The sequence below is a fragment of the Leucopleurus acutus genome, assembly GCF_964270905.1.
Source record: "Leucopleurus acutus genome assembly, chromosome: 15".
NCBI classification, from domain to species: domain Eukaryota; kingdom Metazoa; phylum Chordata; class Mammalia; order Artiodactyla; family Delphinidae; genus Leucopleurus; species Leucopleurus acutus.
This window is the reverse complement of record NC_139157.1, coordinates 82,144,057-82,169,367: the sequence shown is the minus strand read 5'-3', so window position 1 is coordinate 82,169,367 and position 25,311 is coordinate 82,144,057. Positions and strand designations below refer to the sequence as shown.

The 25,311-nt window shown below is 41.9% G+C and overlaps 2 protein-coding genes across 2 annotated transcripts in view; one reads left to right on the top strand and one right to left on the bottom strand.

Annotated features, from left to right (window-relative positions):
* COL19A1 (collagen type XIX alpha 1 chain) overlaps positions 1 to 5,329 on the top strand; it is a gene marked incomplete at its 3' end in the record, with an annotated part of 351,347 nt that extends 346,018 nt beyond the window's left edge. The window contains exons 49-51 of the mRNA XM_082855784.1: positions 101 to 229; positions 4,944 to 5,021; positions 5,202 to 5,329. Of these exons, the coding sequence (XP_082711910.1) occupies positions 101 to 229; positions 4,944 to 5,021; positions 5,202 to 5,329 (335 nt within the window). The remainder of the gene's footprint in view (positions 1 to 100; positions 230 to 4,943; positions 5,022 to 5,201) is intronic.
* Positions 5,330 to 14,502: 9,173 nt separating this feature from the next.
* COL9A1 (collagen type IX alpha 1 chain) overlaps positions 14,503 to 25,311 on the bottom strand; it is a gene marked incomplete at both ends in the record, with an annotated part of 83,318 nt that continues 72,509 nt past the window's right edge. Inside the window, 2 exons of the mRNA XM_082855960.1 lie at positions 14,503 to 14,699; positions 22,844 to 22,921. Of these exons, the coding sequence (XP_082712086.1) occupies positions 14,503 to 14,699; positions 22,844 to 22,921 (275 nt within the window). The remainder of the gene's footprint in view (positions 14,700 to 22,843; positions 22,922 to 25,311) is intronic.

The following is a 25,311-nucleotide window of genomic DNA, read 5'->3' as shown; positions in this document are numbered from 1 at the left end:
AAGTAATTTTTTGTTGAATTTTATGTAAAAATATTTGAAAACTTTTGACATAAAAAGTATTTCCATAACATGCATATTATTTTCCCTTTCATCAATGCAGAGAGGATGGCTGTGTTCCTGTCTCAGCTCAAGCTGCCAGCAGCAATGCTGGCTGCCCAAGCTCATGGGAGGCCTGGTCCACCGGGAAAGGATGGGTTGCCTGGGCCACCAGGAGACCCTGGGCCCCAAGGTACGTCTTTGAGGACAATATTTGTTTACCAACTCTTTAACTCTCAGTATTTATAACATGCTAATCACAGTTAAGGCAAAAATTATATCTATTTATATACATTACAAATATATATTAATATACATTAAAAGTATGTATATTAGATTATATAATATATATACTTGGTATGTGTTTTATAAATTTATATAAAAATATGTATATATAATGATTTAATACAGGATATCTTGTTAATATTTGATATTCTAGAAATAAATTTTTAATTCATTCCAGTTTAAACCTGACTGATAATTATCTGCTAATCTAAATGTATTTAATAACAATACTTATTATGATAATAACAGCAATAATGTGCTTATTTATCATTATTATCTGCAAATTTCTAGTCATTTATGCCTCGCAGTTAATGTAAGTAGACAACAAGAATCTTAGTATCTTAAAGAAACTGAGGAAAAAGTCTTAAGACCTGCTACTATGACTAGTGATTTGGGTCCGAAATATATTTTTGAGAAATTTTAGAATCCTTTTTCTTCTGCAAAAGTTGTGGATGGTAACTTCTGAACTAAAAAAAAAAAAAAAAATTCTCGTGTTGTTTTTAAATTTTTCAAAGCAAGACTTAAATTGGCAAAAAAAAATTTGCTCCACTGATGATAACTTGATAAGAGACATGATCTTAAATGTAGCTTGGCTAAATTTAGCTGGCAAGAGCATTTCTAGAAGTGTGATTGGCAATCAGCAGAGGGGCCAAGGGGACCCTGGTTTAGAAGATTCACAGCTCTGACAAGGAAGCATTAGATCCAATGAGTACGTACTGTGAGAGGAAAGACCAGAGACACTGCTTTTCATGTGTTATTATAGAGGAACTCAAGGGCTCTCCTTGGAATAATCAAAAGCTTGTGTAAAGGAGAAAGACAAAGATGCTAATCTGGAAAGATGCATGCACCCCAGTGTTCATAGCAGCACTATTTACAGTAGCCAAGACAGGGAAGCAACCTAAGTGTCCATCAACAGATGAATGGATAAAGGAGAAAAGAGAAAGTTAGCACCAATATCACATAGGAATACAGTTCAAAATACTATATATGCGGAGAGTTATTTCCCTTTCACTAGTTCACTTTCCTTCCTACGGCTTCTCTGTTTTCTGTAGGAAGGGCCCAAAGGTGATTGCTGTGTCCTCCCTCCCCTGAAAGAGGCACAGCTTTCCCCGGTCATGGGGTTTGTGAGGGTCCTAACTTCCCACTGAGACTGACAAGCCTTCTGGTTTAGCTAGCACAGTGTAAAACAACGGCAGTGAATCACTCTAGTTTCCCTGAACTGTCTTTTCTACCTAGTTTCTCTTAGGTCACAGAGAGTTTTGGCAGGGAATTGGAAGCAAGTGTAGAATCAGGTGTAGCCTTGTGTGTGTACCATTGTGTAAAGGGTGGTTAATTACCATCTTCTGCTAGTTGGGTCTGTTGTGAATTCAGAGTGTAGGAGACGGGAAGGAAGACCTTGATAGCCCATCTGAAGATGTTGGATGCCTCAAACCATGTGAAGAACCAGGACTGTTAACACCAATAGGAGAAAGATCTTGGACAGATGCTTCACACAGTGGCCATCTAAGGGGACAAGAGCAATGCATGGTCAGGATAGCAAGGAAAACCCTTCTGGAACTAGAGTCACCTGTCCACACAAACCCCTGTCTCGGGCTCCCTCCCATGCAGGGAAGGCCCATCTGGAAGGCTCTCGGGCAGAGGCCGTGCCAGGTCAGCAGTGTTCGTGCAGCTTTTGGAAACAAGACCTCTGTTCACCACTCATTGGCCTTCACTTCCGCGAAAGATTTCTATGGGTTTTATCTGCTGTGCTGCCGAGGAGACCTTAGCTACTGTTTCCACTCCTGATGGGGCTTCGGATCCAGTTCTTTTTTTTTTTGTTTTGCGATACGCGGGCCTCTCACTGTTGTGGCCTCTCCCGTCGCAGAGCACAGGCTCCAGACGCGCAGGCCCAGCGGCCATGGCTCACGGACCCTGCCACTCCGCAGCATGTGGGATCTTCCCGGACCGGGGCACGAACCTGCATCCCCTGCATCGGCAGGTGGACTCTCAACCACTGCGCCACCAGGGAAGCCCTCCAACGTTTTTAAAAAGAATGTTTAGTAAAATTAACAAAACTTTTGTCCCACCAGAGGGTTCTGACCACAGACATATCTTGATCATAACTCAGGTGTCTCCTCAACGTTTGCATATCTCCTTTTCGGGATTTGTTACATGCCAGAAATGCAGCCAAAAAATAAAACTCGTGAAATATGGGAGTTTATAATAAGACTTGAAAATCAGAATGACTCCTTGATCCATGGGCTGCAGAATGGAGGTAGTGTTAGCAGGCATGAAAACAACATGAATCTTGAACATTCTTTCAGCACCTGATCTTCTTGCAGTGAGAGTAGATGCCAATATGATTCTGAGTTGGGTCACCTTGTTTGCACTTTTCCTAAATTCCCCAAAGGGCAATTGTTGATGCCTTTTTTTTAATTCAAAAGCATTTCCAGACAGTTTTCGATTTTAAGCATCCTTTGGGTTTCGGATTATTGCCTTCCCACTGTGCTGTGGGAGGAGTGCTTCCCTTGGTGTCCTTTATTCCCAGCCCCCAAGAGTGGGAGTTGCTTTGGTGGGGGGGGGGGGGTTACTAGGAGAAAACGGATCCAGCCATTCTATCCCACATCAATTTTGGAGGGGTGGTATTGGGAATGACGGCTCTTACTTTTGAACTTCTAAAGTTCAGCTGTTATTGGTTTGTAATGAAAGTAACCACCTGTTATGTATAAGCCAGTGGCCCATAGAGTAGTTGACGTGACTGAGATAGATTTGACCCTTCAGATCTGTTAGCAGTAGGGGCCTTAGGAAATGGGAGGCATATGTGTGTCAGTATGGTGACGGGTTCAGTGGCCAATTAGTGGGCCAGAACAAGCAGGCCAGACAATGTGGAAGGCTTGCAGACAGCTTGTAAGGTCCCACATGAAGAGTCATCCTCCCAAATGCCAGTAACACTCTTTTTCTGACTCATTTTTCCAGCGTGCAGGTAAATGCACTGATTTACAACTTTAGAAGTAAATCCCTTGTGTTGAAAGGGAAATAAAGTCTAACACCTTAAAAACTCCAGCAAGCACAGTTCTTCAATGATGAGAAGCTCTAGATGTTTTGGATTAGGGCACTGCTGTTGTTTTATACTTTTTCCTACGTAAGCTACACTGATATCAAACTCTCATCCTGCACCTAGGGGCCAAGAAGACACATGTCTGTTTGCAGATAGACCAGCCTTTCAGTCTTTTCCAAATTTCGAGAGAGGCCTACCCCAAAGGGTGAAAAGCTTAATTCTAGAGAACGGGGACGTTGTTTTTGACCTTATTAGCCTTCCTATCTGAAGTGTTGTTGTGGAAAAAATATGTATAGCTGATTCACTTTGTTATAAAGCAGAAACTAACACACCATTCTAAAGCAATTATACTCCAATGAAGATGTTAAAAAATAATAATAAGACCCTGGACTTCCCTGGTAGCGCAGTGGTAAAGAATCCACCTGCCAGTGCAGGGGACACGGATTTGATCCCTGGTGCAGGAAGATCCCACATGCCGCGGAGCAGCTAAGCCCGTGCGCCACAACTACTGAAGCCCGCGCGCCTAAAGCCCGTGCTCCGCAAGAAGAGAAGCCACCACAGTGAGAAACCCGCGCACCACAACGAAGGGTAGCCCCTGCTCGCCGCAACTAGAGAAAGCAACGTTTTCCACATTTCCTGCGCGCAGCAACGAAGACCCAACACAGCCAAAAATAAATAAATAAGAAATACATAAGACCCTAAGACTTCTGGGGAGACTTCATAAGGAATGAGCTTGGGACCTTTTTAGGAAAGTTAAGAGTAGAAAGTTCTCATTGCTTTGTGCACTTCAACATCTTTATCTGTTAATAGTGGGTCCGTATTTACCTAATGATGTGAGAGATCTGTACAAACAAGTTGTTACATTTGACAGGACACGTGTCAATGTTACCTTATTATACAAATACACAAGTTATTGTTTCTTGTTTTGTGATGCCATATGCACTGAAATCCATATGGAATAATATATTTTGCATTATATTGAAATCTGAGAACTGAGTTTAAATATGTAGCTCTAGGACCTACGTTGTTCGTTTGGAATTGCGTTCAGTGTCGTTAACCCTCTTGTTAATCGGAAGTTCATGTATCTTCACTTATTTTTCTTTCCTCCTCATTTTTTTAGCCTATGATCTTAAGCCCTCACTGAGATGACTTGAGAGCCACCTTAACGAGGTGTCTGTAATAGCAGGAGCTGGGTTGAACTATTAAATATACCTTAGGTGGTAAATGTCATTTTCCTGCAGAAATGTTTAAATATAGACTTGGAAGGGTGCTTTCAAATGATCCTAAGTCCAAACATTTCTCCTTACTGCTCACGTTTGTTAAATGAAGGTCACTTACATAAAAGAAATCCTGGTGATATTTTAAACTTAAATATGTATCTATTTAGTGTTCACTCCACTGTTCTCTCTAGGATCTAGGATTGTATTGAATCTCCGTAACATAGTTTTCAGATATAAATGTGTGAAGATAGTCCACTGGGTGGATTTTCAATATACACCTCAAAATATTTCCTGAACGTATATCAGTCTGTTGCCAGAGAACACGCTTACTTTTTTGTCTCTCTTTTTGTATATCTCCCATTTAGGCTACCGAGGACAGAAGGGAGAAAGAGGGGAACCGGGAATGGGGCTTCCAGGGAGCCCAGGACTTCCTGGGACCTCAGGTAATAGTGATATTATCATCTTCACAACATGAGCAGACCTCCCAAAATAGAAGCCATGCCTGCTCCCCGATGGCCCTTAGGTATTGCTGCAGGTGACACTGAATGACCCACGTTGGTTGGAGGGAGGGAGCAAAAGCCATATGTTGACCCGTGTTCTGATGGGGTCTTTTATTTCATTAGCTCCGGGCCTGCCAGGCTCACCAGGTGCCCCAGGGCCCCAGGGCCCCCCAGGACCCAGTGGAAGGTGTAACCCAGGAGACTGCCTGTATCCCGTCTCTCACGCCCGTCAGCAGACAGGTGGGAAATAACCATACCTGAGGACGACTTGATTCCCAGCCATCCCTCCTGCTGTTGGAGCTTTCTTAGTACTGTCAGACCCTCATGATTCATGGGTGACTTTTTTTTTGATGTAGGCCAGACATTAAGAGCAAAAATTGGAATCCTATTCCTCTAGTAATGGTGATATCAGTCTTTTTAGAATTTTTCCAAATTCATTCCATGTGTCTTGTTTCACCATTATTATGATTTTTATTCAGAGTTTTCTATGAAATATGCAAGCAAATCATATCATTAGTTCTTCTTCAAGAGGAAATGACATCTTATGATTTAGCAGACTGACGGCGATGTACGTTTTATAATCCCATCGACTTGTATCTGGCCTTTGATTTCTGAATTTTACAGTTTCAGACTTACCTGAAAGTTTTCTTGGTGTTTAAATTTACTAGCATTGCTAAAAATCTCATCACCTTTTTTGATATAGTGCATTGTTCCTGCTGAATGTTTTTTGACTACTTTTTATAGCTTAAGAATTCTTATACCATCCTGTATCCACTCTACTTATGCAGAGAACTAGATAGGCAATAAGACCTTCACTTCATAACTTATATTTTGGAAGAAAACCCAGGCGGCCGTTTTATCAGGGAGCCCAAAATCCTACCATAGCCAACTGCTGAAATGATTTTGTCGATTCTGTGTAATGAGCTCCATTCAAAGCAATCCCACCGGCATGAGTATGTCCTGCATAAGAAGGGAGGCAAGAAGTCAAAGCCCAGCACTGTGGCCCCTGCACTGAGTTTCTCATTCGGGAAACAGAAAGCTGTTTTCCCTAGAAGGTATCTGGTAGTGAAGGCACCAAGCTGTCTTTGGTACTTTCGAAGCTTAAAGGACCTCGCAAGGTCTTTGGGCCCCTGTACCCATTATCCTTCTGACCTCATCACTCTCAGAGTTTAAGAACCAGCCATCAGAACAAAGGATGGGACTTGTAGCAACTGGAAAAGAAACCCCCTTGACCTAGAAGATGAATGTGTGGTGTCAGCAGACGCATACTGCCAAGCCCAGAAGCTCTGGTGGAGAAGGATGTTTCTCAGAAGCTGCAGCAAGAGGTGCGGGGCAGAGAAGGAAAGCCACGAGACCCAACATGCAGCCGGCGCCGAGACCAAAGAGTCCACGCACTGCAGGGAAACAGGCACTGCCCGGACCACGTCCTCTGGCCAGGAACGAGAATGTGCGATTGCCAACCACAGGGCTAAACGGTTCTTCTGTTGCCTGGCTCTACATTATTTTGAGAAACTATTGGTTGAAAACAATGGATTTCTTAGGGCACCGAGCATGAGGATATTGCTGACGTCTAAGTGGTGGGTCCCAGGGATGCTGAGAGCGCCCAGAGCCCTCCCGCTGCAGACATCCCATCCCGAGGCCGTCGGGGCAAGCTGGGGAAAGCTGTGAGCAGGGTCTCGTGGGGAGCGTTGCTACATGAAGGCGGCTTCGTTCAAACGCACCCAGGGTTTGAACTGGGTTTCACTGTAGACGGATGAACTGCTGGTCAGGTACTGTCTACGTGGCTGTGCATACATGCAACCTTTTCATTATTTCATGTTGAATGATGCTGTATATTTCACTTCCAAGTTTATTTATTTTCTTTTCCAAGGTCATTTTATTTATTTCAAGTGTTGTTAACTTTAAATTGATTTTCTTCTTCATTTTCTTTCCTGTGCAATACCTACAATGGTGCTGTGTTTTAGACTTGACACAATCAGAATATACATATACATTTTCTTAGTAAAATGATCATTTATCACTCCCCCCCAGAAAAATGTACAGAGATCTAAAATCTGGTGCTATGTGTATATCTTGAGCTTTTAATTTGTGGAACTTTAATTTGTTGAATTTTCTGAAAGCTTTACAACTCCTCTGCCACTCATAAATTTACTTGAACTTGTCATAAAGCTCAACATTTTATATGTTTTCAAAGATTATTTTTTCAAATTAGTTAATAGTTTGGTTCTCCTTTTGCCTCTTTGCTAATCCGGAAGTATTTATTTTAGCATTTTACTGTTTTCATGAACTTTTTTGCTATTGGTGATCGATGTATTTTTGTTTTCTTTGAGTCGATCCCTTCACAGACATAAGAAGACTCGCTTCACTTTCTTGTTTTATAAATTCTGCTTATTTTAATTCCAGAGAATATGTCATGTATCCTTTCCTACAAATGGTATATTTAGGAACCTTTCTTGTTCTAAATTCCATTAAGGCTGGGCTGGTTTATTCCTGCTTCAAGAATCTGGATTTATTCAGCTGGTTTGAGGAGCTGGTGCATATTTCAAAGTAGAGCTGTCACAATGACACAGCCTGTTTTTTAACAACCGACACACATGACTCAATCTACCTGGGGCGTAACCAGGGGAACAGGCTGTGTCACGTGGAGCGAGTCTCTGCTCAGCCACCTGTGTGTCCACCGTCTCATCTCTGTACACGAGATGCGGCCAAAAGCAGCAAGAAAGCCTGAGTCCAGCTAACACAACACCAAATAAAGCGGAGAGTTGGCAGTTGCCTGATTCTTTTAACAAAAAGAAAGGGGATAATTAAGGCCCCAAAGTCGGGTGTGAAAATTTCCCCTAACTGGCTCAGTGGTTGCCAATTCTCTTGTATTGTTTTTGTTTTTCCATTCCAAAACCTTTGTTTACTTTCACACAGATGTCAGTAATGTCCACAGCAGGGAAGAAGAATGACCACATTTCCTGAATTATCTCTTCTTTGGACTCCAGACAACATAAGTGTTCAAATACAAAAGAATTTTGGCCATGATGGCTATTAAATATTAAAATTGTGTTTACCCTATATGTTTGATTTCCAGTCTAACATTTTATACCAAGGTCAGTTAACACTGTCAGATAGAAATCCTTCTATGCAAAGAACAAGATATGACTTCAATTAATATTTATGGCCTTTGGAACCTAAAGGAAAAAGGAAGAATAATTCATGAGTTTGTTCATTGTTCTTTCCTACTGAAGACAATTAACCATTTTTTCGTAACAGAAACACAGCCAGTCTTAACCTTTGAAATTTTTCACCTCATGATCAAAGTAATTTGATTAATGACTTTAAAGTATTGATAATCCCATAAGCTTATTTCTATGTTTCATGACATTGTTGAAACTTTAAAATTGTAGTCACTTTTATTATAGAACTTCAGTAATTATCTTAAGATGTGTTATCTGTAAAAGATGCCATTTGATGTTTGGGTTATACAATAATGTTTTATGAATATGTTTTAGGAGTTAAATAAGATTTAGCCTTTCTGCAGTCTTTCTAATCTGTTGAGAACCTGTGATATACCTCCTGTTGTCCACAAGATGGTGTTTAAAGCAATTTGTATCAGAAGAACTGAACAGACTTGCAGAAATACAAATCTAGAAACAGTTTAGTGGGCAACAACTCAATCAGAACCTTTGCTTTTGCACTTATTCTTTTTTACTTTTGTAAATAATTTCTTGTTAATTTATCTTTTGTTATCTTGTTTTGTTCATTTATATTTTTCTTCATTTTAAGTATCTTTATGAAGCAGGCACAGTAACTCTTGATTGGCTATTTCAATTTTATTTCGTCAGGGGATTTATATGCCTAGTTAACTTGCAAAGTTACTATTTGTAACTTTAGTTTGTACGCTACCCTCCTATTTTAGTGATTAACATGAAAACCCTCGAGGAATCATCTTACCTTCTACACAGAAGAGAAAGTCTCTTTTGGCAAATAAAAAGAATCTGGCTTATCACAAGAAGTAGACCATTTACAGACTTAGACAATGTCCAAATCTCCATGTTGTTCAAAGTACTTAAAATTTTACAATTAGATTTGTATAATTATATTTTTCTAGAAATGTATCACTGTTTACAAAAGTAAGATAAGGAACACTATTTTTCAAAATACCATTTAAATTTGCCTAACACTGGTAATAATATCCTGATACTGAGAACCTCCAGGTTAAGTTATATGCTTAAGTTTTTTCCAGTGAAGTCTCAGAATAGTGCTGCAGGTTTATTCATTGCTCTTGTTTTTAAATTATTTTTCACATTTGTCCGTGTCCACCTTCTTAAGACACACAAGTGTTCATTGTCACTGCTTCCCGTGTTCTTTCCCAGTACTCTAGTGTGAAGGATCAGACCCCTTTTTATACCCCTATCTCTCTCTCTCTCACGGGTTACACGGCCTTCCAAGAGGGGGAGGTGCAGACAGAATTGAATTTGTGTCTTTTATGCCTATTACTTCAAAACAACTTAGCCCATTGAATTGTATTCATTCATTAGTTGCCAGGTAAAGGTAGCATTAATGACATTAAATGGGTTTAACTACCAGCAGTCTCAGGAAACAAGACAAATTGATAACTTCAGTTTTATTGTGCGGTATAGCTGGAGCTGTGACCAAAACATTTCACTCAGCAAAATCATGCCAGGGTAACTGGTCAAGCTCGTTACATTGAATGAAGAACCAGATGAGCACAGAGACCTCATCCAGAGAAGCAGACCCAGAATAGCAAAAATTTACCTCGAAGATAAGGCAGGCTTATAAAACCAAGCTAAGTCTAAGAAAATCTAAATGGAAAAAATGTCGTGTTCAGAGCCAGCAGTGAGTGATACAGGTTACAACTCAAAGAGTTACCTACTTGCTTCACGAATTTGTCAAAAGAGAATACTAATAAAGTAGGAGGTTTCACTAAACTCGGGGGTAGTTCAATAAGCTTTGGGTTTATCAGAAGGGTGTGTGTCGCTTGACGATTAGAAGCGTATGGGTATAAAGATGCTAATTACATGACAACTTTTTATCTGGCTGTATTATTTAAGGTACATTTTAGGGAAAAATATTTTTCGGTGTATTAATGTATTTAAATTCAGATTGTTTTATGGCACATTTTATAACTATTTTTAAGATTTAGGATGCATTTTTTGCCCATTTTGTTTGTTCCCTATCTTACCTCATCAAGCTCTTTAATTCAACATACCGATGTGAAGTGGAATGGCGCTAGTTTTTTGCTAGATTCCACATGGATATAATGCTTTGAGGCCTAGATTCCTGTATGTTCATGATGCATAATGAGCTTGTCCGTTATCTCAGCAATAAAGGATTTGACCCTAAATCGGGGAATTCCGAGGTGCCGTTGTTAACAGCATCTCTTCTTTGGCCGAAGGCTCACATTTCCGTCATTCTGATGGGTCTCAACCACAGGGCAACTGCGGAAGCACTCACATGCCCCGCGTGAGCCACACGGATGCCCGAGGAACCAGCAAATGGGCCTGTTGCAGGGTTTGGCTCGACACCATGCTGGTAATTACACTTATGTTTGTCACATGAATCAATGCTTAGGTCGTAATAATTAAGTTTATAGCCCATCTCCAGGGCAGCTCATAAAAAGCTTGGTCTAATGATTTCAGATGAGAATTAAAAGCAGAAATAAAGGTCAGCGAGTAGCCAGGCCTTTGTGACTTTTGTCCCACAGAGTGATCTGCTCACTAAATCACGTGGGCTTGAGCGAGACGAGAATGTCACAGTTAACTTTTCTCATAAACATAAGCTCTTCCATCATGAGTGACAGGCCAATAGGCGATGAAAGGTTAAATACACAGCATGTTTCCTTAACTGAGATGAACCACACAAAAACATGCCAGTGGATTTAGATGTCCGCTTAGACTGGGAAATGATTTATGTAGTTCTTCACTGTCCTCACCCTCAGGTCCCCTTATGACATAGTATATAAATTGACTGTGTGCTAAGATATCTCTAAGATATTTTCAGATCTTTTCATACAAGAATTTTCAACTTGGAGGTCAGAGACAATTTCAAATAAATCTTTAAAAAAGTTAGTTTCTTGGAGCCAGTTTCCATCATTTGTTCTTTCTGTAGGTATTCTTAGAAAACTTGGCGTCAAGAGCAGGATGTGAAGGTATTGTTAAGGGGAAAGTTAGCATGGATTCCCACTTATTACGATTAAAAATAGGACCAGTCAGCATCCTCTTTCTGATAACCAGATCTAACAAATACATTACAGTTCCTCTAGTTAATCATTTCGAGAGCATTTGGGCATGTGTATTTATAGTCATACATTCTTATGGTAAACCAATTTTGATTTAATATTTACAGAGCCATGTGCATTAATGCTGCCGTGTCCTAGATCACAAGCTCGCTAACAAAGATTCAGTACACCGCTGAAAAGTATCTATTTTACTCTAGGAAGAAAACAAAGAGACTTGACCTATGTTTATTGAACACAAACCTTCTAAAAAGATATTTTCAATAATTTATGTCCATTCCCTGTTTGTAAACGGCAGGATTACTAGTTGGCTAGTATTTTTTTTTCTTAATATTGCTTTTTCACACCTTTTGCCAGGGCTCCCAGAAAATGTTTAAAAGCAATTTTCTTGATATTTGGTGTGATTTTATGTATTTCTAGTGATCTTCCCCCCCATACTGATCTATTTTTAAACCCAGAGATGTTGGATATCAGAGAGGCTGTAATAGCCAAAAAATTAGATACTATAATCAGAGGTGATCTTCTAAAGCAGGGATTTACATTCAGCTTATTTCAGGCTGCAAGTAAATCAGATTTGATTTATGACGTTTAAGAATAGCAATATTCATTTAGTCAGCTTGAAGTATTGTGTCCATAAATAATCAAATCAGTCATGAAACTGATGGGACTCATTCATACTCCTCTGCTAGACAAAGTCAATTATCCCAAACTATGCCAGGCAATTGATGTGCTCAGTCACCCTGGGAAGTGATGTCCGTAGTTTTTAATCAACCTGTCAGATCTTTGGGATGAAAACCAGGTCAGGATGCCATAGAAGCACTGACTGGAAATAAATCATTTGCCCTTGGGTAAGTGACATGCCCGTTTCTAACCACCTGTAATTATTCACATGCTCTTCTCAGCAACTCTGACTCTTCATCCAACTTTGAAAACTAATCCCAAAGGTTTTGAAGATTTCTGTTTTGCTAGAGAGAGAGATTTGGTCTAATTCAGTATTCATCAACTCTCTTTCATGGAGACGATTTGTGAGATGCTTTTCTTTGCAGTTTCTCAGTCAGGTATTTACTGCTTCTGTAAACTATGTGCCCGAACTGGATTCACAGTGGATTGCTCCCACCATTTGGAATGTGCTCATTTTGCCCAATCTCTCTGTAAGTGGTTGTTTCCGGTCTTGCTGTATCTGTGAAGCTTGCTGTACTGCCTTTTGTATATCAAGTTTGCAAAACAGTCGATTCAACTTTTCTTTGAAATTTTATTTTTTTTAATTTTCTTATGAACCTGAATTATAGAACTGAGAAACATATTTATTTGGTTATCTAATTTTTCTTTTGTTGTATTCGACTATGTTACTCCAGTTAAAATAAAACCACCTTGGTGAAGAGACAAGGCAGTTTCTTTGCATTTATTTTCAGTACCTGAAAAGGTTTGCCATTCATACGAAGACAATTTTAAGTAGTTACGACAGATATCTCTGCTTCCAAAGATTCTCTCTTCCCCAAGAAGGAAGACCATCCTTCCCAGGGTGTCAATGGCCCTGATCTATTGCGGCCAAGTTGGAATTATTTCCCTTAAACACAGTCCATACCAGAAGCACAGAACTAGATGCCTTGAGCAGTTTAAAAGAATCCCAAGTACAGACTACATAATGATTGATTTCACCAAACGAATCGGGCTGAAGTTTTTAAACGTAGAGAAAGTACACCTGAGGGAAAAAAAATGGCATCAAAGCTCCTATTGGGGCTCACTCCCCTTGACGTGAGAGAACTGAGTGCCATAACTGAAAAGATACTGGCTGTCTGGAGCGCAGTGCCATGGCCTGGGACAAGTCAGTCGTAGGCACTGTGACATAAAATGAATATATTAAGTCTGATCGATAGTTAACATCATGTTGTTGATGAAACAGCAGGCCAATGTGATTATGTAAGTAGTAATAAAGGGCTTGAGTGGTCAGGCAATACCTATCTTATTGATAAGAATACAGTGCTTCAGCTGAGCTGCCTTTATAAGAAAAACGGCAAAACACAACTCATTTTTGCATCAGTGAAGTTCTAACTAGGAGGGCGCTAATGCACCATTGAAGTCAGCAGTTCCACTCCTAGAAACCAAGCAAGGCTAGGCTTAGGGGCCCCGTGAAATCTCTGACATAGCATGCGAGCAGATTTGCGTACATGCGTTTGTGCATCCTTCTGGGGTATGGGTTCACAGTTTTCATTTCATTTCAGAAAGGTCCGTGAAGCCCTCCCCATCTCCCCCCAGTCCCCCACCAAACACATACATACGAAGAACTCTGTCACAAAACAACACCCTCTGGGGAGCAGTAAGGGCGTTTTAATGTCTCTGTAGAAGGAATCACTAACATTATAAACATAAGCCTACAGAAATGAGGAAAGTTTTAAGTATCTAAATAATCTCAGTGACTTTTTTTCATTGAACATGACTATAAGAAAACATGGCAAGAGATCAAGAAACCGTATTTATTGCTTCTTTGGTACAACCAGAGACGTTACCTCAAACCTTTAAAATAAATAATCTCATCGATAAAACTTACGAATGGCAGGATATTAAGATTCCTTCTTTGCTTTCACACAGAACAGCCCCAAATATTAGCGGGTTTGGGATACAGTACAGTTCCACAACAATGCAAGCTGATGCTGCGGACCCACACGTGCAGCATGGAAACCGCTCCGAGCGGCACAGCACCCCCTGGCCCCCCCGGGATTTGGGGGGGATTCTGAGCACCAGTTCTATTGATGGTAGTGGGGTTTCTTCATAACCAGTCTGGTAATCATAGAGCTGAAACTATCATCTGAGAACAAGCTCTCAATAAAAAATGAAAAGAACTGCCGCAACTGAGGTAAACCAAACAGCTGTTTCTGTTTATTGGCTCCGTGGCCCATGACGTAACACACACGGATAGCACACGGAAGTTCCAGATCCTGGGCACAGGACTACTGTCAGTTCTATTTGTTAGTTTGATCGATGACCCTGTGGCTCCTCTCCAAGGAAAAGGAAAGAGGATTTATTGAATAGCACCATGGTTCTAAACCTGATGGTCAGGTGGGACTTCTATCAATAGAATAACATTGAAGGTAAGGCACCGTCACCTGGGCCCTGGCTCCTGGGGGTGTTTCTCCTCCAAGCCCTTCGCCAGGCATGGTTTGTGCAGACAGCCGTGCCGCACTAAGCCTTTGATGGATCTGGACCTTTGCTATTAAATGCCCGCTGCCCAGCCTGTACGGTGCAGGAGGCTGGCTCGCAGAAACCAGGAGGGCCAGGAGGTCCCGGGGGGCCGGGTACACCAGGGATGCCTGCCACCCCTGGGGGGCCTCGCTCACCATCCCGGCCATTCCTCCCGTAGCTGGCAGGACCTGGGTCACCTGAAACACACAGAAGATGCACATGTAAGCAGGAGTGCCCTCACGGCTAGAGACACAGAAGGCACTGGACCCTCCACCCTGCCCACTGCCTGGCAGCGTGTACAGAGGCCCTTGACAAACGCTTTTAGAAATGACAGAGGATGATTAAAGCAGACGACGACGATGATGATGATGATGATATAATAAAACTCCTTCATTGCAGCTGGGTTGCTTCAAAATTAAAGGTGTTAGGAGACCTCACCTCTCTCACCCCCATTTCCATCAGAGGAGCTGAACTGCACGGTATGGTAGCCTCTCTACACAGACACCTACCGAGCCTGGGAACGTGGCCATGTCAAATGGGGGGTGAACCGTAAGTGCCAAACACATCTGGACTTCGATTTTTTAATAATTCATTAATAACTTTGGTACTTATTACACGATGAAATTATAATATTTTGGACACTGGGTTAAATAATTATTAAATCATACTATAAGTATACATATTAAATATTATTTAAATGAATTTCACCTGATTCTTTGGACTTTTCTAACGTGGCGACTAGCAGATTTAAAATTATACACTCAACTCATGTGGTTCACGTTGGGTTTCTTTGAACAGCACTCCGCTAGCAGCTGCCCTTATTTCTAGCGGGTCCTCAATTTCCGGGCAGGGAGATGTACAGCTCGGTGGTGGGCAGAGGCAGACAGGCGGCTGGAAGTTCTCACTCTGCCATTTATGAGTCAGGTGACATCAGCAAGGCACTCCCCTCCCCGTCTCTTCCTCTACCGGACGGATGATGCTTGCCTGATAATAAGTTCCGAGCCTGAATGCACCCGATAAATGACTATTAGAATGCTACTGGTTCACGTTTCTTAGAAGACTGTGCAATGCACCCTGCAAAGCTGCCGGAAAGTCCTCTCATCAGGGGCTTTACCACAGCCGGAACTACACGGTGTCCTAGGTTTCTTGGGGGCGTCGCTTTCTTTTGTCAAGTCCAGAGGTTGTTTGGTTCACCCACGAACCAGTGAGGCCCGGCGGCACGGCTCCCGTAACCGAGAGACATTTCTGCTGAACGCGTACTTCATCGCACCAGCAGCGCTGACATACTATTACTGCAAAGGTGGCAATGAGACAGCCGTGTAAAAGGAATCATCTGTGCCAGGATAACACGGTCTTACACAGATCCTCATTGGTGTCAACTGTTTTAACTTGGCTGTTCAACCAAAAAGTTGAAAACCAAATCTATATGTTCAGCTATATATTTACTTAGGTTTACTTCCTTTCCTTCTTTCTTGGTGGTTTTTAGTTTTCTTTTCCTATTTTAGCGGTCTTGTTACATGTGTTTTTTGTTGGTCTTATTACAGTGATCTGGTCTTATTAAGCTGTCTTATTACATAGCCCGCATACTTTTAGAAGGGAACTAGGTTAGAGATCCTGCTTTAGATATAACACCTCATTTTTCCTGCTTTATCTACAATTAGACCCACACAAAGCAACATTACAGGACAAAACATTACTAAGTTTTCAGAGAATAATTATCTTTGATTCTATACATCGCAAGGCTGTAGACAAGCAGATGTAAGTCATTTCCCTTCATTTATCCCATGAGCTTTCATTTGACTATAATAAGTTGTGATGAAGCAGATGATTCTGTGTTTCCCTCTCAAGACAAGGCACCTGAGAAAGTCTCTCTCTAACCCACAGCACCCATCAACAAGGCTTCAGCAGAACCGTGCCTCTAGCAGAGCCTGCTCAGATCTCCGGGCGCTGGGACAGTTGAAGGTTAAGTTGATCTTTTAAGGATTAAAAAGAGAGGTCAGATATAAATGCATTTAAAAGCTGATTTGCAGAGCTCCCACTGAGACATTCCAGGATGCCTTAACAAAACTCAAATCAAGATTAGGGGGAGAAAACGCCCAAAGGAGAGGTGGCACACGCAGTGACCACAGGGGCAGGGAGTGTAGGTTGGGATGGGCAGCTCCTGTGTTGTAAGCAGTGTCATCAGAACACAGCATGGCCATTAGTTTCCATGTTGCCCCAGCTGCTTTGGCACTACAAGGGCACAGGTGTGGGCGGCAACAGAAGCCACCTGGCCTGAAGAGCTCAAAGAATGTGGTCCTTTACCCAAAAAGTTTGCTGACTCCTGATGTAGTAAAGAAACTGCCCTGGATTAAGAAATCCGCCCTCTGTCTTCACGGGAGACCACAGACGTAATGGAAGCTGTAACACATCAGGGTTATGGAGACAGCAGGAAGGACTGAGGCATGCGGTGACCTGCAGACTGGACGCCAGCATGTCCCCGCTGCCATGGCGAACACGGGCCAGGGCTGCCAGACCTCTGGTCATTTCAAGGGCAACTCAGAAGCTGAGTTTTTAAATAAATAGCTTTCCTTTTTTAGCCACTAATTTACTTTTTTAACATGTGTAACGCCAGCCTCCTGCCTAAGACCTAAAACTTCAGGGAGTTTCTTTTCTACTACACAAGCAGTATGAAAAAGCAGGATAACTTTTTTTCAAGTTGAGCTCCCCCATTTTAACACAATCCAGGAGAGGGTGTTTTCAATGACTGAGTTTATTCCAGATTCCTGCGTATCCTCCAAGGAAAGAGTTGATGAAACCATCCTGTCTCCCCTGGATTTATTCTAAGCACATGGAGCCCAAGTCTTCCTCTGGCAAACGCAGCAAGTTGCCCTTTGGAGCGTTGGGTAAGTCATCACCAGCCCACCAGCATTCCCTTTACCCTGTGCCACTCCCTGGCGATCCCACTTTCCTGGTGTGTAAACTGAGAGAGTGAAGGTGAAATCCAGAGTCACACAGTCACGTGGCTAGAAAGCGCTGGAGTTAGAAATGAGGGCCCTGGACCCCTCCTCCATCCTAACTGTGCTTCCACACCTACTGATTTGCTAACTCTGACAAGGTGTATCCATGAGTGCGTGTGTGTGTGTGTGTGTGTGTGTGTGTGTGTGTGTGTGTGTGGTTTAATTCATTGAGCCTGAATTGACTGAGAGGCAGAAAGAGACACGATAGCCAAGCATGACTAACGATTGTTCTGCAACTCTAACTATCACAAGTGACTAAAGCTATTTTTCTGAGGTGAAATGGCCAGAGGAAAAGAAAAACAGCCTTCCCATAACAGCTTATGAGTTTCTGGTGAACCCTGACCTTGGGCATCTACCCTCCAAGGTGCTCTAAGACTATTATGTGGGAGCCAAATTTGGGGGTGACACCAAGTCATTCAGGAAGTCCAGCGGCTGCGTTAGCAAATACTTATAAACCACTTTCCAACTCTTATGAGGAAGAGAAAGCACGGATCTGAAGTGTTCTCATTCTGCTTTGCCTACCTCACGGGTCCGTAGCTACACTAACTGCCTAATCATTACACGGTTTTCTGAAATGTCAAGGACCTGTAAAATGCTATTGCCAAACTTTTCATGATTTTTTTTTTTAAATGAATGTGCCATTCTCTGAGCTGACAGGAGAGGGCAGTCGTGTTACACTGACAGAGGCGCAACCTGGCTGGAAAATTCTTTGGAACCTAATAAATAATACCTGCTACGGAATAAAAGGGGCTGTACATGGCAGGCTTTAAAAACAAAACAAAACCTGGAAATAATTTTCAGCATTAAGTAGGGAATTTCTTACATTTCTCACCTCGTACCGAGCTAACTTTTGTGGTGTTTGACAAAGCACATATGTTTAAGGATGTGGTGTATACAGTGGCCTGTTTACATAAGATGCCCAAGACCGAATAAAATAGTGGAAACAGGACAGCAGTGGAAATAGAGGAGAAATGACTACTGCTACACATAAAGGTAGCAGTTAGGTAGCAGTTACTGCTACCTAAAACAGGTGTGCCCCTTGCGCTTGGGGACTTTTTCCACCCAGTATTCACAAGTGAATCTCACCTATCTGCAAATCTTGCACAAGAAACCTGGCATGATGAGCGCAGGTCAGCTCTAACCTCCCGGGCACATTCACACACGACCATCATTTAACTTCCTCCTTCCCCCAGTGCGTTTAGATGCACAAAGAGGAAAGACCCACTCTCAAATATTTTTTCTTCAAATCCCCAGAGCGCCAAGGAACTAGTCCCCAATGGACCAGGCAGGCAAAAAGATACTGGTGATGAGACAGCCCCATCCAACAACCAACCGAAGGCCTCTGGTAAGAGATGGGAGGTAGGGGCAGGGATGGGGTCTAAGGCCCCAGGGGTCTCGCTCGATGTGGTCCCCACAGCTCCACGAGAGAGGCAGAAAGGGGATCGTGCTGAAGTCAGATGCCAGGATGGCGAGATAGACTCAGCATACACCCGGACCACCAGTGCATCATTTTGTCCACGACGTGAACCTGGACGTGTGAACACTGGCCTATGTCACTTACTACCTGGGAGACCTTTGTCAGGGCCTGTGACCTTTGTAAGTCTGTATTTCTTCAAATACAAAAGGAAGAAAAATAATAATAATAGTAATGAGCTAAAATTGCAGAATGTTTGCCATGAGCCACGCACTAACCTAAGTGCTTTCCATGTATGAACACATCCACAGACCCTCCTAGATGAGTCCATAGGGCAGGTAGGGGTATAACCCCCCAATGTGCAGGGGACAAGCTGAGCACACGGAGATGGCAGAGCTGAAAAGGAGTGACACAGCAGAACCTACCCCAGGGCAGCCTCGTTCGGAGCCCATCCTTCTTACACACCTGCCCTGCCGGCTTCTGGCTGCAGGCGAGAAGCAAGCTAGACGATTTAGGTCTACGTTTAGACAACAGAGCACTACAGCCAAAATGACAGTCCATGTCACGGTCATAATAATAAGCCGTGGTCCATATTAGGCGATGTACCATCACAAACCCGAAGGGCACCTAATACTCAACACTGAACAAGCTGAGAGAAGGAGGGGAGACCGAGAACGAAAACAGTCCAGAAAGAATAAAGCAATCCTGACAACTGATAGATCATGAAGGTATTAGTTAACCTTTTTCCAAGGATATCAGATGTGTTAGCACCAAGAATGACCAAAGGATCTCCTTTCCATTCAGGAGAATTCGAGTCCCAAATCCAACAATCGGGACAACAAAGGGGGTCACAGAATACCCTGTTCTGCAGGCTCCTTCCTTTACGTAAGACGTACATTTACCTAGAAGGTTTCGGACGAGTTCCTGAACACAGCCCTGGTGAAGGTTCCCCCAGGTCCTGAAGTCTTCGTAAGGTCATGTTTGTGAGAGACCAGAAATCACATTCCTAATCACATTCCGTGCTCTACGGGGGAAATGAAAAATGGCCCAGCCTCTCAGTGGATAATGAACTAGTGACATGATTTACTGTGACCCAGCACTTTGCATTTGTGATTTGGAGTTGAAGTAGATTTCACGGAGGGAAGGTCCGAGGTGTCAGAGGTGGTGCCGGATGACAGAAGAGTAGCGTCTTCTTACTGAGAGCCAGGGGAGAAGCCACAGGGACTGAGCTAGGGTCCACCTCTGACCTTCATCTACCTCAAAACGCAAAAGTGCATTTGTTACATTAATAATAGTACCAACAGCTAACATTTCTTGAGCACCCACTGTAGCCAGAAGCTGTCCTAAGCACGCTATATGGATTGATCTTTCTTTAGTTCTCAGAATTAGCCTCTCCGAGAGATGTGATTATTGACTATATCACTCTTTTGTAAGTGGGGAAACAGGCACTGGGCACTCAAGAACTTGCCCGATGTCATAAAGCGAGTAAGTGAGAGTCAGGATTTGAGCCCAGATGTCTGATTTATGGAACCCACACTCCCAAGAGTCCACTTTCAGAGGACTCACTTTAGAGGCGGAATGGCCCTAAAAGCTCTTGTTCAGGGACTTGATGGATTTGGGAAACTGTCATCTGAGTACGTTTAGGTGTAGACAAGGGGATGTGAGCTGACTCAAAACCAAAGCCCCAGCTCAGCTGGTGCCTCAAGGAGGCTGATAAATTTGGACCCTTTGAGCCTGTGTGGTAAAGCACGCTTCAGAAAGCTAGCCTTAATTTTTTCAAGAATAATCTGTAACTCCGATTTTTCACTAAATAATGTCAAATATCCTCTCAATGAAAATGTAACAAAAGCACAGAAAAAGAAAGACCAGATTTCCACGTGGTACCAGGAAGGGAGGGGCAAGGGCTGGGAAACGGAAAAGGGCAGGTTTCAGGGTCCTGAACCGGGGAGCCCACGAAGCTTTTTAAGAAATCAGATTTAAGTATTAATTCCAAATCCAGCTGCAACAAATCGAACCATTGTCATAAAGGAAATGCAATGAGGGCCAGGCAGAGATGCCAGAGACGCCTTGCCCTACCTTACCACTCGCCCGCACAGATGACAGGTGTGCTAAAAAGCAAACCTGTGGAGCCCCGTGGGGCAGAGCAAGGGCCCCGGAGCACCAGGCAGGCCCGAGGTGAGGCATAACGCGCCCCCTCGTGGCAGCCCGGGACACTGCACAAATCCAAGCTGGTCTTTCTCGATCTTCCCATTTTCAAACTCAAAATGGGGTTTATGAACAGATTTTTAAAAAATAAGAGTCACCAGAAATGATCATGTATTTTTGTTAAAGGAAAATCGTGCTAATAGTGCAAGTTGCTTATCCAAGAACTGTTATTTGTCAACCAAATGCGCAAAGGAGAAATTGTCAGTCTCTCCTATAAATACATAGATAACTAAGTAAATGGTAAAGATGATATTTTATCAGCTTTCAAACCTCCTATTCCTACCATTGATAAAGGAGAAGCGCACTCGGTAAATTCTATTTTCCTTTTCTCTCTTCTAAACATCCATCAGTGAATCCAGACTTTATTGTTTACTACAATCTTCTTGTCTGGGTCCCACTGAACTCCAGCCAGGTCTTCTGTCCTTTTCCAATCATAAAGGCTTCCTTTTCCAATCACAAAAATTCATCAGTTTGTGAAAACATCTCGACAGCCCATGAATCACCGTTTCAGAAAGGCAGTGTCTGAGCTATCTCCAAATGCATCTTTTAAAACTTCTTTTAAAAGAGAAAGCCAAACCCAGAAGCAATGCAATGGAGAATTAGAAAGCAATGATGCTTCAGGCTGCAATTATAGCCACAAACCGCTATGGAAGCCTCTGGCAGAATTAGAAAACGATCATTTCTTTTGCTAGATTTCCCTCAACCAAGTTTTCCAAATCCACTGTGGGAGTGTGGGGCACCCCCCTGCACAAGCCCCCTCCCCGGACTGGTATCCCCAGAGCTTTGGGGCCCTTCCTGAGCCCTGGCCCAGCAGTGATCAGAGCATTTGCTGGGAGACTGCAGGCCATTCATGCTCTTCAACTGAACTGGCTTTCGGCCCGCCAGGCTGCTTCTGCGGTTGGACCTGGCAGTCATTCCCAACGTGCAGCAGCCTGGACTCTGGCCACAGAGTAGCCAGTGTGTAAAGAGAACAGACGGCCAGTGAGAGGACCCGGGCTCTCACACAGAGGCCACTTTGTCACCTTGGTCGACCCAGCTGGGATGCATCCTTGGGCATGACTTTCGTGAGTAGGAATGTTTCAGGTTTATTTATTTGGGGATGTGGGCCTCTGGAGGGTCTGGATGTTTGAAGGAGAAGCTTTTAGAATAAGATGTCAGTTACTCCCCATGCGTCACGAATAGCTGAAGACGTGGATGCATTTTCCTGCTGCTCTGACTTTTTGGTTTAAAGGAAAAGAAGAGGGAACTCTCAACTGGGCTAGAAGTGGACAGGACCCCATTCATTCAGCATTTTATAACGAGTGCATTGTGGTTGGACCTTGACACTATTTTTTAAAGTACTTATTCAAGAAAGTAATATTTAAGGGAGGGAGACGCAAGAGGGAAGAGATATGGGAACATATGTATATGTATAACTGATTCACTTTGTTATGAAGCAGAAACTAACACACCATGGTAAAGCAATTATACTCCAATAAAGAGGTTAAGAAAAAAAAAGAGAAAGTAATATTTCAAGCCCTGACATGTATTTTCTCTCAAAGAATACAGACGTGATTTACAGACTGTTTAACTGCTCATTAAAGTTGGTCCTGAAAGAGCCATGCCAGCCATCACTGCACATCACATGATAAACAGAGGCAAACAAAGAGCAGTTCTTTAAACTGTGATCCAATTCAGACCACCCGCTGCCCGCCAAGTTCCCACCTCAGCCTGCCATTCTTACCTGGGAGACCTGAAGTCCCGGGCAAACCTTTGGGACCTCTTCCTGGGGGTCCACGATCACCTCTTTCCCCCATGTCACCTGCGTTTCATTAGAGAAATGTTATTTTTCTATATGTCTATAAAAATAAACTTCCATATGTTTAAACTTAAAGCAAAGCCTACATTCAGAAACCAAAAAGTAGGAAGTTGCCCCAATGTAAGTCGTAGTAAGTAGGTAGCAAGGCAAAAACCAAGTTAATTATATTGAGATCTAAGGGGGAAAAAAATCAGATGATCATATCTGTAGATGCTGGAAAGATATTTGACAATTAAACATGCATCCCTGATACAACAGTCAATAAAATAAGACTCAGGCTATTTCCTTAACACGATAAAGTATATCTATCTCAGCACTGAAGCTGGCATAACGCTTAACGAGAAACACAGAGCAACTTCATTATAGTCAGAACATTACAAAGATGCCCACTTTATCATTATTATTTATTATTTGGTTTGAGCCATCCCTAGTTTCAGATGATATGACTGCTTATCTTAAACCCTAGAAAATCAACTCAAAATCTACTAAAAGCAATAAGAGAATTCAGCAAAGTAGCAAGGTACAAAATACATGGATATCAATCATTTTCATATATACAAACAGCAATCAGTGATAAGATGTAGTGAACAAAGATCCCACTTGTAATAGCAACTAAATTATCAAATAACTAGGAAAATACGTTTAATCAGAAATATGCAGATCCAACATGAAAACAGATCCCATTTGTAATAGCGACTAACTTACTAAATAACCAGGAATACGTTTAATCAGAAATACGCAGATCCAACATGAAAACAGATCCCATTTGTAATAGCGACTAACTTACTAAATAACCAGGAATACGTTTAATCAGAAATACGCAGATCCAACAAGAAAACAGATCCCATTTGTAATAGCGACTAACTTACTAAATAACCAGGAATACGTTTAATCAGAAATACGCAGATCCAACATGAAAACAGATCCCATTTGTAATAGCGACTAACTTACTAAATAACCAGGAATACGTTTAATCAGAAATACGCAGATCCAACATGAAAACAGATCCCATTTGTAATAGCGACTAACTTACTAAATAACCAGGAATACGTTTAATCAGAAATACGCAGATCCAACATGAAAACAGATCCCATTTGTAATAGCGACTAACTTACTAAATAACCAGGAATACGTTTAATCAGAAATACGCAGATCCAACATGAAAACAGATCCCATTTGTAATAGCGACTAACTTACTAAATAACCAGGAATACGTTTAATCAGAAATACGCAGATCCAACATGAAAACAGATCCCATTTGTAATAGCGACTAACTTACTAAATAACCAGGAATACGTTTAATCAGAAATACGCAGATCCAACATGAAAACAGATTGAACAGAAGATTGAAAACGATCTAAGTATCCATTAAAGGGTTAGATACACTATGGCACTTCCACAGAGCAGAACACTACGCACAGGCGAAGAAGAGCCAGAAAGGTCTTTGAGATGATCCCCAAGATATTGTTAAGTGCAGAGAGCAAGGCCCAGATCACTTACTAAAGGACAGCATGATTTGTTGTTAAAAGGATGTCGGGAAAATAAATATATTCATAGATCCTTTATAGCGTCACTGGTAAGGGTATGTAGGAAACTAATAATAGCGATTCCCTAATGAGAAGGATAAAAGAAACCAGACAGATGGGAGACAGGGGTGGGAGAGACACTCTTCACTAAATATCTTTTTAGACATTTTAATTTCTCGAACAACGTAAATTTAGTAGCACCAAAAATAAATTAATGAAGTTTCAAAATTTAAAGTGTGTTGTCATCAGTGCCTCCATTTCACTTCTCATTATTTATAGGAAATGTACTTTGGATTGCAACCAACCATGTGTGTTTGCAAGACAGTTGATCGAATTCGGGGATTCGGCAGCCACAGAACAAAGTTACATGAGTTATCCTGGCCCTGCAGAGACCAAACTTAGAAACTTGGCCTCATTGACAAGATGACCTAATACCTTAGTTAACTGGTCCTAAATGACGTACGCTGCTTCTGGTACAAGGCCAGTTCTACTATCCCATTAGTACAGTAGTATATTATTATTTTACTACATTGTTACAAGATGCAATAGCATTTTGCAACAAATTCTATACGTAATCACTTTTTCCAAATATTCGCCCAACCTCATTGAATATCGACAGGTTTGTTACAATTTAAAAAACAAAGTCACAAGTGCACAACAAAAATAGGAAGAATATCTATACAACCATCTGTGCATTTGTCAAATAGTCAAAAATCTCAAATTGTGACATGAATGTTTAAAAGTTACCATACTTTAACTTTAGCTGTGAATGTCCTTGTGTGAACATTTTTATGGTGAATGAACTACATTTTGAAATCAATTTAAATTTTATAAATACTGTGAAAGGATGTACAGCTCAGCTTGAAC